The 14751-nt window shown below is 40.9% G+C and overlaps 1 protein-coding gene across 3 annotated transcripts in view; it reads left to right on the top strand.

Moving 5' to 3' along the window:
* Positions 1-14476, top strand: part of LOC147030671 (uncharacterized) — a 58130-nt gene extending 43654 nt beyond the window's left edge. For 2 of the 3 annotated variants that reach the window (XM_085874941.1, XM_085874940.1), the window contains exons 3-9: positions 1858-2241; positions 2968-3087; positions 6418-6522; positions 7610-7634; positions 8904-8944; positions 9032-9075; positions 12633-14476. In XM_085874941.1, the coding sequence (XP_085731067.1) occupies positions 2208-2241; positions 2968-3087; positions 6418-6522; positions 7610-7634; positions 8904-8944; positions 9032-9075; positions 12633-12746 (483 nt within the window). In that variant the 5' untranslated portion in view covers positions 1858-2207 and the 3' untranslated portion in view covers positions 12747-14476. The remainder of the gene's footprint in view (positions 1-1857; positions 2242-2967; positions 3088-6417; positions 6523-7609; positions 7635-8903; positions 8945-9031; positions 9076-12632) is intronic. The other variant, XM_085874942.1, reaches the window with a different exon arrangement.
* Positions 14477-14751: the final 275 nt, after the last annotated feature.

Genomic DNA, 14751 nt, shown 5'->3' with positions numbered 1-14751 from the left:
AAGAAAAAACAACTTAACTGCTCATTCGTTCAACTTAACTTAACTCAATGAACCTGCAGTGAAAAGTGTTCACTCGTATCATGTGAGACATACAGTGCGTTAAACCCACAACACAGAGGGAGAATGGCATGAAATAACAATTATTTGGGGATTTATAATACTGTACCACTATAATTTATTTAAACTCTTTGGACAGAGTGTAAATTGGGATTGAGAATTCAGTTAAAGAACACCAATACATTTGCCCTGCCTTATCAGTATATTCTAATGTAACCAGCATATGGAACAGCATGCACACACACACACACACACACACACACACATATCCACACACATACACACACACACACACACACACACACACACACACACACACACACACACACACACACACACACACACACACACACACACACACACACACACACACACACACACACACACACACACACACACACACACACACACACTTTTTATTGTACAGCATCGGATGTTCTTAAAATATCATATAATTTCAAGTATTGCTGTAAATGATGTTAATTTCACAACATTCAATATTCAACTTCATTTAAATTGTAAGCATTAAAACATAGTTACCTTACCTAAAGTAACAACCTTCACCTGTAAGCAAATGAATGGTTTCCCGACCGCATGGATCGTCAGCTGGACACCATTCTTCCTCGAGGTTTCGATCCTTTCAGCCCAGAACCTCTCAAAACGGCAGATCCACAACCTTGGTCACGGATCAACATCAATAGATAACCTGCATCAGTAGATCCACAACCTCAGTTGAAATTTTGTATGCCGATGTTAAAGATTGAAATGATATCAAAGTTCGACTTCAAAAAAATAATATTTTTGTACAAAGACCCAGACTTACTGATCAGGTCTCAAAATATTTTATGAAACTTTTCTTTCCTGGTAAAACTTTCCTGGCCAGTTGCATCCAAGCAGTCAGTCAATGCATCAATGCAACATCACTAATCAGACAGTTACTTGCTAGAGGATTTAATGTAATATCAAATAGTTGCAACTCTCATCATACATTCTATTATACGATCATCTATTAAACTAGAAGGGCACTCGGTAGAGCACACACCTCCGTCACGGAATGCCTCATCCACGAGAACATATCTTGCCCAATACATTTTTGAAACATCATGATATATACAGTATGATATAGTTTTTGGCCCCATCTCTCAAATGGTGAAGAATCACTTTAATAATTAAATAATTCTCGTATCCGCATACGGATTCGGATCTTCACCAAAATCGAATCAATTCGTCCTTGCCACACACCCAACCTGTCCACCTAGTTCCGTCCGAATCCGTCCACAACTTTTTGAGATATCCTGCACACAGACAAACAAACAAACAAACAGAAAGGGGTGAAAACAATAACCTCCACCACCTAATAACACGTCCACCAACAAACACGATCACCCCACTCACCTCTGGATCAAACTGTTATTCAAATGTTCAAACGGTTAAATATCATATCTCTCACACACACACACACACACACACACACACACACACACACACACACACACACACACACACCCACACACACACACACACACACACACACACACACACACACACACACACACACACGCACACGCACACACTTCCCTGAACCGAGCAGAAAAGTATCACCTACTGAAACAGTTCCATGAGAATTGTTTGATTGTTGTATTGTTGTTGATCAAACTAAGGATTTACTTCGACCTGCAGTGTTTTGCATAATGAGGAATCCACACCTGGCAGGATCACACCGACATGTAATCGGTTGTTAGATTATAATATTGTCCAATTATCGAGATGACGTCATAAAAAAACCATGTTCTTTTTCAGCTTCTTCGAATTCCCCAAGAGATGAGGAAATGCCAAATGTCAGCAAACAGCAAGTGTCAGCGAATGAAGGAGATTCTCTCACACTGCCTTGTGCTGCTCCTGATGCCGATTCAAAGATGCACCAGGTATGCTGGAGAAGGTGTGATGAGGTTGACGTCATGACTCTGGTGAAGGGACTGATTGTCCAAGAATCCTGGTGACTTCGCATGGAGACCATCGGGGTGAGATGCTGGAGGTCCTGCAGAGCTTGAGATCATTCCACTGGGAAACTTTCCTGGAGGTTTGGTGCAGAGTGTGAGGGCATGGTGATTGGGGATACATGAGCACATAGTGTGATTGGCTCGGTCCAAATGCAATACCACGTCAACGTCACTAAACCAACACGTAAGTAAAGTTATTTTGCAATTTTTCATATCTTCTTTACACTACGCTTTCCCTTCTCCCAGCGTTGCAATAATCATTTTAAACATTACCCACACCGTTTGTGACGTCACATTCCGTCCACATAGACGGAAAATGTGTAACCATTGTGCGGTTGGATATGTTTCCAAACCGAGAACAATGACCTTTTTGACGAGTCGCATAATAAGCAAAAAGTACTAACTAAACAAGTGTTAACTTGTGCTCAGGAATCATTGAACCTTCGCAAAGAGTAGGCAAGCTATCGCCAGCACCCTGAACAAATTACAAATTCGTGCTCTAAACTACAGGGGGGCACTGCATCAGTGGCACTGCCAGAACTTCTGCGAGAACTGATGTTAACCGATTGGCTGAAGCACACCGACTCCAACCTACTTACCTCGGCCACGTTTCGTCCAAACAGTCTTTCCTCGTTGTTGAGGTGACAAAGAGAAACTACAACAAAGGAGATTGAACATTTTTACCTGGATGGAGGTTTATTTTATTATCACCCGAAAAATGTTTTGGGATAGATGTGAGCGTCGTGTAAAATATTCATTTGTCCGAGGTTACAATGCTTCACAACCATAATTATGATGATGCACCTTTATAATAATGACAATTTACAATTGGTGTTTCAACCAGGTGACCAACATGTCATGCACGTCGCTCTGATTGCCCTCATGAGAGTGTTCCACGTGTGGTTTGCAGGAGACTCCAGTGAATCTACCACTCCGGGGAAAACAACCACAACACAGATCCCATATACATCGGGTCCACAATGCCGAACTAACGGTACAACAAAACCGAGTCCAAGTATGCTTAAAAAAGGTAAATGCACAATGATGGAAACCGACAATTATGATTGATCATTATTATTATTATTATGTACTAGTGCGGGCCCGTAGGTGCATGCCAGTATGTGCAGCTTCTTGCCGGCAGTATCAGGTCCCCAGCATCAATTGTGACGTCATATCAAATGAAGAAGAAGAATTGTGACGCCCCTTCTCTCTCGCCCCCCCTCTCTCCCCCCTCCTCTGTCCCCCCTCCTCTGTCCCCCCTCCTCTGTCCCTCCCCTCTCTTGCCCCCCTCTCACCCCCTCTCTCGCCCTTCTTTCCCCCCCTCCTCTCTCACTTCTCTTGCTCCCCTCTCACCCCCTCTCTCACCCCCTCTCTCTCCCCCTCTCTCTCCCCCTCTCTCTCCCCCTCCTCTCTCACTTCTCTTGCTCCCCCTCTCACCCCCTCTCTTGACATTCTCTCTCCCCCTCCTCTGACCCTCCCCTCTCTTGCCCCCCTCTCACCCTTCTCTCTCCCCCCTCCTCTCTCACTTCTCTTGCTCCCCTCTCACCCCCTCTCTTGACATTCTCTCTCCCCCTCCTCTGTCCCCCCTCCTCTCTCCCTCCCCTCTATTGCCCCCCTCTCACCCCCTCTCTCGCCCTTCTCTCTCCCCCTCCTCTCTCCCTTCTCTTGCCCCCCTCTCTCGCCCTTCTCTCTCCCCTTTCTTGCCCCCCTCTCACCCCCTATCTCGCCCTTCTCTCTCCCCCTCCTCTCTCCATTCTCTCTCCCCCTCCTCTCGCCCTTCTCTCTCGCCCCCTCTCTCCCCCTCCTCTGTCCCCCCTCCTCTGTCCCCCCTCCTCTGTCCCTCCCCTCTCTTGCCCCCCCTCTCACCCCCTCTCTCGCCCTTCTTTCCCCCCTCCTCTCTCACTTCTCTTGCTCCCCTCTCACCCCCTCTCTCACCCCCTCTCTCTCCCCCTCTCTCTCCCCCTCTCTCTCCCCCTCCTCTCTCACTTCTCTTGCTCCCCCTCTCACCCCCTCTCTTGACATTCTCTCTCCCCCTCCTCTGACCCTCCCTCTCTTGCCCCCCCTCTCACCCTTCTCTCTCCCCCTCCTCTCTCACTTCTCTTGCTCCCCTCTCACCCCCTCTCTTGACATTCTCTCTCCCCCTCCTCTGTCCCCCCTCCTCTCTCCCTCCCCTCTATTGCCCCCCTCTCACCCCCTCTCTCGCCCTTCTCTCTCCCCCTCCTCTCTCCCTTCTCTTGCCCCCCCTCTCTCGCCCTTCTCTCTCCCCTTTCTTGCCCCCCTCTCACCCCCTATCTCGCCCTTCTCTCTCCCCCCTCCTCTCTCCATTCTCTCTCCCCCTCCTCTCGCCCTTCTCTCTCCCCCTCCTCTCTCCCCCTCCTCTCGCCCTTCTCTCTCCCCCTCCTCTCACCCTTCTCTCTCCCCCTCCTCTCTCCCTCCCCTCTCTTGCCAACCCCCTCTCACCCTCCTCCTCTCTCTCGCCCCTCTCTCCCCCCTCCTCTGTCCCCCTCCTCCTCTCTCTTGCCCCCCCTCTCACGCCCTTCTCTCTCGCCCCCTCTCGCCCCTCCTCTCTCTCTCCTCTCTCTGTAAATGTATTCACAAATGTCTACCAAGCACAACGATTATTTCCAACCTTGGGAAAACACAGCTTTCAAACCCTTGGGAAACAACTGTTTCCTTCGGGAAAATTCAAACCTTGGGATTAATTAATAATTTGAATACTAATCAAACCTTGAGAGTAAATAATTAAATAAATTAAATAATAATCAAACCTTGGGATTAATTAATTAATTCAAACCTTGGGAAAGAACAGCTTTCAAACCTTGGAGACACTTGGGAAACAGCTGAAATGGATGAGGAAGAACGATATCAAACTTTGAAAAGGCACATACCCAGGTCCCCAGTGTCGATTGTGACGTTATACCAAACGAAGAATTGTGACGTCAATCCTTCAAAAGGAAAAAAAAAAATTAAATAAACATTAATTGTGACGTCATTTGTAATGTCATAGCACCGTGTCCTGTCATTGGTTCACAGATACATGGCCGTAACTTGGGAACCGCTCATCCGATCGATATCAAACCTCGAAAAGGCACATCCGCGGGGCCCCGGCAATATTCCTGGCAAGTTCCAATCCGATTGAACCGGTGGTCATCCGGTTATTAATAATTTGGGGGAAAAAATGGCATGAGAAGGTGGAACGACACCTTCAGCTGCCATATATACACCTTTTCAACACTGAAAAGGCAGTAAAATGGCCGTAACTTGGGAACCGCTCGTCGGATCGATATCAAACCTTGAAAAGGCACATCCGCGGGTCACCGGCAATATTCCTTGCAAGTTTCAATCTGATCGGACCGGCAGTCGTCGAGAAACGGCGGTCGCGGACAGACAGACAGACACACACACACACACACACACACACACACACACACACACAGATTGCTGGAATTATAGATAGATGATGTAAGTGTAGCACTGTTGTTGTTGTCGAACAGGATGAGGCAGGGAAAGCACACTTACCTTTGAGCTGTCGAGTCTGGGTTCGATTCCTGACCTGACTATAAACTGTAGGATTGGTGTGTCATGTGCAGGGCATGGCTTCTTGTAATGTGCTCTCTCTTGGATAGAGATTAAGCTGGGTGACCCATCTGCTAGCATTAGTTGGTGGACGTTAAAGATCCCATTATGTCTTTTGTATAGAGTAGGCAAGCTATCGCTGGCACACTGAACAAGTTACAAATTCCTGCCACCATCCCCAAGACAATTAGTGTGGTGACTCAGTCTTTGCATTTTGCCTTATCTCACACAGAATTTCATTTTTACACCCTTTGGCCTTACGGCTATGTGACAAGAAGGATGGATGCGTGGACGTTCTTAGATATTTCTCTTAGATCTTCTTTCTCTTTGACCTTTGTTTATTTTTTTAATTTTTCTTGTTTGTTTATTCTTTTTTTTCTTTTCTTTTCATGCCACACATTTTGTACATAAATTTAAATAATTACTTAATCCATTTATTAGATGTTTAAGTAATAGTAAACGGCTTTGTTTAGATTTTGGTATCAAAGCATCAGTATTCTTCATACATGAGCCTGTAAGTGTACTTGATTATGATGTTTTGCATGTATATATATATATATATATATATATATATATATATATATATATATATATATATATATATATATATATATATTTATATATATATATATATATATATATATATATATATATATATACATATATATATTTATATATATATATATATATATATATATATATATATACATATATATATCTGACAACAATGTTTTTGTTCATGATGGTGAGTGAAGCGTTGTTGTGCTGATGTTCTCCTTCTCAGGGACCGAACATTATTTATATCTAGTTATATCCACGCCATTAGCAACACTGATTGTGATCGTGTTTGGAGTTTTTTGTCACATCAAAAGAAAGAAACTGAAAAAAGGTAAGAATTTCTTGCAATTTCTTTTTGAAAAAATCTCATGAATGGTGGAGACTATAATAGTACTATAGTGCTTTCTGCAGAGAAGGCAAACCAGTTGCAGTGGCATCGGCTCCACTATTCAAACAATAGCATTGCTACATTTCTGGGTAAGCTGTCTGCTCCTTGGATAGCCAAGCTACATCCGCTTGGCCATTCATGCAAAGGGGTTGCATGTATCTAAGTAAATAATCCAGTCCCTGGGATAGCCTTACTGACGGTTGGTGACCGAGGGGTGTGACGGAAGCTTGAAATGGGTGTGGGGAACTGAAGTGAAATTATTGGGGGAAAGGAAGGAATACACATCATAGGCAAAACACCATGATGTTTTATATACCAGATAAAGGTTGAACAATCTTCTCAACAAGCTGTGACTTAAGCAACAATTTTTCCATCTTAGACTCACAGCCAGGAATGCCAGGGAGTAATGGAACCAGATGACCCACACAGATCCAACCAATGGTGTAGCATGATGCAGTCCGAGCGATCTTTTCGATTTTCATCACAATGAGTTTCATGAAAACCAAATTGCTTGTGGTTGCTGATATGGAGTTATCTATACACTACTGTACTGTTCTATGTTTATAGTCTGTGATAAGACTTCCTTCAGCCCATTTTCGACCAATATCTCATTAGCATTGGTTAAAAATCCCCCAGATGATAGTTGATGAATGGTTGTTGATGAGTATTTCTTTTTTTGTTCAAATTTTCAGCTGCTAATGGCTATGAGAGATTTCAGTGTGCACATAGCCTGGTGTTGGCTTAGTGGTTTGGGTGGCTGCTTTGGGATCTTAGGGTCCTGAGTTTGAGCCCTGTTGGCTGTGGAATTAACTCCAGCTGGGGTTGACTCAGCCTGTCATCCTTCTGAGGTTGGTGAAATGAGTAACAGTGTACTGGTAGAGGGGTACAGCATCAGTGGCATAGTTGTGCCCTAACAAAATGATAGCTACCTGGCAGCGAAGCTGCCGTACACAAGAATAAGAAGAGGAATAAGAAGAAGTATGCAAATCTGCAGTCTACGAGTCATAATCAATGTTATTTTCTTTCCTAGAACTGGAAACTCTGAAGGCTAAAAGGTAAGCTGTTCATTATTGTACTCGCATCCAAGTCACATTCATGCATTAAAAATAATTTGCATACAAAATCGAGGCTCGTGGAAGAGCGAGATGACAGAGGGTAAAAAGGAAAAGTCGTGACAGTGGGCAACAGCTGGATACAAGCAACCGAATGAACTGAGAGTAAAGAAGATGAGAGTCAAGACCGTAGTAGAGCAAGGGTCTTTTACTCAGAAAGTACATAATGCATGGAATGCTAACCCTCGAAAGCTAGTGACAGCAGAAAGAGTAGATAGGTTTAAATTGGAATTATATAGGTACCTTATAGCATTGGAGATGGAGGGGTACAGGGATGTTGGCAGGACTTGTAAGTAGCTTGAGCATGGATGGTTGATTGTGTAATCTGTGCTGGGTGTGATGTTTATGAGAGGGTCTCATGAACAGATAGTGTGTGATTGGAGTTGTACATTTTTCACCACAAAACTGCCGTCATCTATCCCCTACCCCCCTAAAAGATACAAAAAATGAACAGCACCAAGAAAAATTTCCATTTTTATTTGAACACACTGGTGTGATGTCCCTGAGCTTGCCCCAGTTTCCTAATCCCCATTCCTCCCCCATCCCCACAATGTAATAATGTTGTCAGTTTGATGGATTTATTTAATCTCGTGCTTGTGTAATGCAGGCATGATGGGCTGAATGGCCTCCTCTTGTATCAAATTTCCCTGTGTTTCCTTATGAACGAACACTAAAAGACAAGAGAGAGAAGGGGAGGAAAAATGGCATACTACAAGTAAGAGGGTTGAGTTAAGTGGAGTTAATGAGGGTAGAAAAGATTGCAGGATAGGCATGAGGGATTACATGAGATGGTGGTGCCCTGCTTGTTTGAAGACCTCGATGGACTTTAAATAATTTTGACAATAATTGATATTTCATTTACATCTCCATGAGACTCAGAGGAGCCTGTACATACACCACATGCGGACCGAAGACATTAGTAGATATCAGTGTACCTTCTAATTTTCTGCTGCTCTTATACAGACGTCTAGGGTGAAAGAACAGCTCATGGAATTGTTCATGGAAGAGATGATCAGCTTCGTGGATGTATCCTGAATGCTTTATTGATATTAACCACAAGCTACTGCTTTAATCAGATTAAAAAAACTCCACCTCTCCAGCATTTTTGATATTCATTAATGGACCAGTTGTTCCATTTATTTATTTTTATTTTAGATTAATTATTTATAATTATTATAAGAAGATTAATTATTTATTTTACATTTATTTCAGGTCTGAACAAGAAACGGTGGCATATTCAGAAACCTATCAAGGCACGTTAACTTATTTCAGAAAGGTCATAAATATTACTGTCAATAATTATCGATCAAAGGTTAATAATAAATTGTTTTCTTTTGCAGAAATGCAATCTGTGTTCAGGTCATTACCGATTCCACCACGGGACGTGAGTTTGATAAACAATTTTGTCACAAACAAACTACATAATGCAACACATGTATGGTTTTAATTTTTATTTTCAACCATGTAAAAAAATTACATTTTGAAATACACCCACCTTATTTTGCTGAATATTATTTGAGGTTAATGTTAAACATGAGCATCGGTAGGTTTAGTTTTGAGGCATCGTTTCTATGTGCGTTTTACAATTGCAATGAAATAATTGATGCACGGGTGGGCATAAGGCGGACTCTACATGCTCATGGGATGGCAATGGCAAAACTTCTGGAGATATTCCTGCTCAGCCAAGCGAGACTTTAAGATGGTTCTGGGAGACAAATACATGCTACAGTTTATTTTCCTGGAATCAATGCCTTTTATTGAAATGGATTTGTTCAACAAATTTACATAATTTCAACTTTGAATATGTAGTAGCATTTGTAATTACTTGAAAATGGAATAATTTCAACTCTATAGCTTTTATATATTTATATATTTTAATGTATTATTTTGTTTCCAAAATACACCAGGTTACTTTATATGTCCCTCTCATGTTTTGCTTAAGAGCTCAGTATTAATCCTACATGAGTGAACTCCTCAACGTTGACAATAGTTTTTAATCCCTTATAGTTATATATTAAACCCTTATCGTTTTTAAACCCTTATCGTTATATTTTTAAACCATTATAGTTTTTAAACCCTTATAGTTATATTTTAAGCCCTTATAGTTATATTGTTAAACCCTTATTTATATTTTTAAACCCTTATAGTTTTTTTAACCCTTATAATTATTTATTTAAACCCTTATAGTTATGTTTTTAAACCCTTAGAGTTATATTTTTAAACCCTCATAGTTGTATTTTTAAACCCTTATAGTTATGTTTTTAAATCCTCATAGTTATAATTTTAAACCCTTATAGTTATATTTTTAAACCCGTGTAATTATGTTTTTAAACCCTTATAGTAATGTTTTTAAATCCTTATAGTTGTAATTTTAAACCCTTATAGTTATGTTTTTAAACCCTTATAGTTATATTTTTAAACCCTTCTAGTTATGTTTTGAAACCCTTATAGTTATGTTTTTAAATCCTTATAGTTATAATTTTAAACCCTTATATTTATGTTTTTAAACCCTTATAGTTATATTTTTAAACCTTGTAGTTATGTTTTTAAACCCTGATAGTTATGTTTTTAAATCCTCATAGTTGTAATTTTAAACCCTTATAGTTATGTTTTTAAAGCCTTATAGTTGTATTTTTAAACCCTTATAGTTATGTTTTTAAACCAGCCTGGTGTTGGCGCAGTGGTTAGGGCAGCGGCTTGGGATCCAAAAGATCCTGAGTTCAAGCCCCGTTGGTCCACTGAATTAATACACCAGGGGGTTGACTCAGTCTGTCATCCTTCCGAGGTCGGTGAAATGAGTACCAGTGTACTGGGCCGGTGTATACCCCGGTTAAAATAGGAGTACCATATCCCTGTGTCATAAGAGGCGACCAGGGTTGCGTCAGGAAGGGCATCCGGCATAAAACCTGTGCCAAATCACTATGTGGATCATACAGATGATCCGCTGTGGCGACCCCTAACGGGAGCAGCCGAAGGAAGAAGTAGAGTTATGTTTTTAAACCCTTATAGTTATGTTTTTAAACCCTTCTAGTTATGTTTTTAAACCCTTCTAGTTATGTTTTTAAACCCTTATAGTTCTGTTTTTAAATCCTTATAGTTCTAATTTTAAACCCTTATAGTTATATTTTTAAACCCTTATAGTTGTTTTTAAACCCTTATAGTTATATTTTTAAACCCTTATATTTATGTTTTTAAATCCTTATAGTTATGTTTTTAAACGCTTATAGTTGTTAAACCCTTATAGTTATAATTTTAAACCGTTATCGTTTTTAAACCCTTATCTATCTATAATTCCAGCAATGTGTGTGTGTGTGTGTGTGTCTGTCTGTCTGCGACCACCGTTTCTCGACAACTGCCAGTCCGATCTGATTAAAACCTGCCAGGAATATTGCCGGGGACCCGCGGATGTGCCCTTTTGAGGTTTGATATTAATCGAACGAGCGGTTCCCAAGTTACGGCCATTTTGTTGCTTTTTTCAGTGTTGGAAAGGTGTATATATCGCAGCTGAAGTGTCGTTCCACCTTATCATGCCATTTTTTCCCAAAGATATCTCAGAATAATGATAACAGCATATTAATAATAATAATAATAATAGCACAATAATTGGCAGTAATAAAAAGAATAACGTGATACAATGACCAATGTCTGTCAACTAATAACGACCTATATATTGTCTGTCAACCAGTAATGACCAATAACGTCTGTCAACCAATGACAGGACACGGTGCTATGACGTCACAAATGACGTCACAATTAATGTTTATTTATTTATTTTGCACGATTGACGTCACAATTCTTCTTCTTCGTTTGGTATGACGTCGCAATTGACGCTGGGGACCTGAGTATGTGCCTTTTCAAGGTTTGATATCGTTCTTCATCCATTTCAGCTGTTTCCCAAGTGTTTCCCAAGGTTTGAAAGCTGTTTTTTTTCCCAAGGTTTGAATTAATTGTTGAAATTATTAATCCCAAGGTTTGAATTTTCCCAAGGGAAACATGTGTTTCCCAAGGGTTTGAAAGCTGTTTTTTCCCAAGGTTTGAATTAATTGTTGTGCTTGGTAGACATTTGTGAATACATTTACAGAGAGAGGGGAGAGAGGGGGGGAGAGAGGGGGAGCAAGAGAGGGGAGGGAGAGAGAGGGCGAGAGATGAGGGGCAAGAGAGGGGGCGAGAGAGGGGAGGGAGAGGGGGTGAGAGAGAGAGGGGGCATCACAATTCAAGAGAGAGGGGGATGGGAGAGGGGCGAGAGAGAGGGGCGACAGAGGAGGAGGGAGAGAGAGGGGAGGGAGAGAGGGGGGTGAGAGAGAGGGGGCATCACAATTCAAGAGAGGGGGAGAGAGGAGGTGGCGAGAGAGCGGGGAAAGAGAGGGGCGTCACAATTCTTCTTCTTCTTCGTTTGATATTACATCACAATTGACGCTGGTGACCTAAATATGTTTCCCAGGTGTTTCCCAAGTTATGGCCATTTATGATACGGTTGTTCCGATCTAATTGAAACAATGCCCCAATCCAGTCGTCGTTTACGAGAGCGAAGGAACGAAGCTGTACCTACTGGCACGCACCTACGGGCCCGCACCAGTAGTTATAATTTTAAACCCTTATAGTTATGTTTTTTAACCGTTATAGTTTTTAAACCCTTATAGTTATATTTTAAACCCTTATAGTTATAATTTTAAACCATTTTAGTTTTTAAACCCTTATAGTTATAATTTTTAACCGTTATAGTTTTTAACCCCTTATAGTTATATTTTAAACCGTTATAGTTATATTTTTAAACCCTTATAGTTATATTTCTTTACATTCTTCAAGTTGTTGCAAATGAATGCCTCTGGTGTGTGAAGTTTAATTTGAAGAGGAAGTGAGTGTAGTCATGATATAGGAGGTACAAAAGTGTTGTACGGTATTTGCTGTTGATGCATACATTGACGTGTACGTGTTTTGCAGAACCATGTTGATGATGTTCAGTACGCGGTGTTAAGCTTGAAGAATCGGGAAAAGAAAAAGAAGATATCCCAAAAACCTGTCAAGAAAGACAACACCATTTATGCCAGAGTGTAGGAACAAATGAGGTAAAAATTAAAACTATGTTTCCCTGTAATGCTATGAAAAACAAACGACATTACAGGATTAGACAAAATATAAACATATATGATGCTAAAAGAACAAATAAACCCTCCATGAGATTATTGTTTACAGGAGCAGACACCTGACAACTAGTCTCTTAATCCAGCCCTACCCCCCTCCACCCTACCAACACCGTTTCCCACCCTTATGTGTTTGTACTCGTACATGGGCACATACATGCACAAGCTCGCAAACACAATTAGTTAAATTAAAAGAGCATACTGGTCACGTGCTTAACTGTTAAAGTTAACACTCTTTCTCCCTGGGCAATCATGATCAACATCTGTTAATTTGTAGAATCCTTTACTCTATGTATTTTGTACACAAAGTATGACTCAGTATATTCCTGGATGTGCAAGTAAATGTTAGGATTGTACTTTGACAATCACAGGGTCCCCTACGAGTTATAGGCTCATGTGTTACATCACACAGTTTCAAATGTCAGTCCCTTTGGGCAACATTAATATAAAAATAACTAAATTACCAAGGTATTTGTTATAGTTAGCCCATGGTTGGCAGGATAGTCTATAGGTGTGTGCACTCACCCGTCAGCTGTCTAGACTGGGCTTGAATCTCGACCCACCTATAACTGTCCGCTTGCTTCGCATGAAGGGCGAGACATCAAACTGTGTGCCGTCCATCGGATGGACTTCAAACTGGGTGTCCTGCCTGCTAGCATTAGCTGATGGACGTTAATGATCACACGGTGTCCTTTGTGAAGAGTAGACAAGTTATCACCGACACACTGAACAAATTAGAAATTTCTACCACTTTCAGCCGAACGTCATGCCTGGCCAGCCGGTTCGTGAAAGACTTGGGCCAAAAAGGTTCCCTGGCCGACCTCAAAATAAGATGGGAATAATTGGGGCAACTAAAGAAGTCATAGTCGTGGCAGTGCTCAGAGTTATCTGGACTATATGTTCATGGATTCTTTGTTTAAATAAGTCATAGTCGTGGTAGTGCTCAGAGTTATCTGGACTATATGTTCATGGATTCTTTGTTTAAATAAGTCATAGTCGTGGTAGTGCTCAGAGTTATCTGGACTATATGTTCATGGATTCTTTGTTTAAATAAGTCATAGTCGTGGTAGTGCTCAGAGTTATCTGGACTATATGTTCATGGATTCTTTGTTTAAATAAGTCATAGTCGTGGTAGTGCTCAGAGTTATCTGGACTATATGTTCATGGATTCTTTGTTTAAATAAGTCATAGTCGTGGTAGTGCTCAGAGTTATCTGGACTATATGTTCATGGATTCTTTGTTTAAATAAGTCATAGTTGTGGTAGTGCTCAGAATTATCTGGACTATATGTTCATGGATTCTTTGTTTAAATAAGTCATAGTCGTGGTAGTGCTCAGAGTTATCTGGACTATATGTTCATGGATTCTTTGTTTAAATAAGTCATAGTCGTGGTAGTGCTCAGAATTATCTGGACTATATGTTCATGGATTCTTTGTTTAAATAAGTCATAGTCATGGTAGTGCTCAGAGTTATCTGGACTATATGTTCATGGATTCTTTGTTTTCGCTCCACCTAAATGGTTCGTTTTCACATACTTCACCCAGTGTCATCAAATCGTATGTTGTGTTCCTTTTGTTTTTGTCGATGCACACGATACGGATTTGCAAGAGGTGGTTTTTTGAATAAAAACACCATGAATTCGTCTGACTTGTCTCTCTTTATTTGTTCCCTTAAAGGTATGACAACAAAAGGTTGATGCAGTAAAGTTCATCAGATTTACTTTTCCTACTTAACTTGAATCTATTTATAATTTTGCAAAATGTTTTAGAGAGGCACTGATTTTAACTTTCAAATATTTCATCTCTTCTTTATTACCTCCGTCACCGAAGGTGAAGGAGGTTATGTTTTCATCCCCTTTCTGTTTGTTTGTCTGTTTGTGTACAGGATATCTCAAAAAGTTGTGGACGGATTTGGATGAA

The sequence above is a fragment of the Eptatretus burgeri genome, chromosome 3, assembly GCF_056783735.1.
Source record: "Eptatretus burgeri isolate ZD-2024b chromosome 3, Ebu_testis_v1, whole genome shotgun sequence".
Lineage (NCBI taxonomy): Eukaryota > Metazoa > Chordata > Myxini > Myxiniformes > Myxinidae > Eptatretus > Eptatretus burgeri.
Note: the sequence above shows the minus strand (reverse complement) of the source record. Positions and strands in the feature narration are given on the sequence as shown.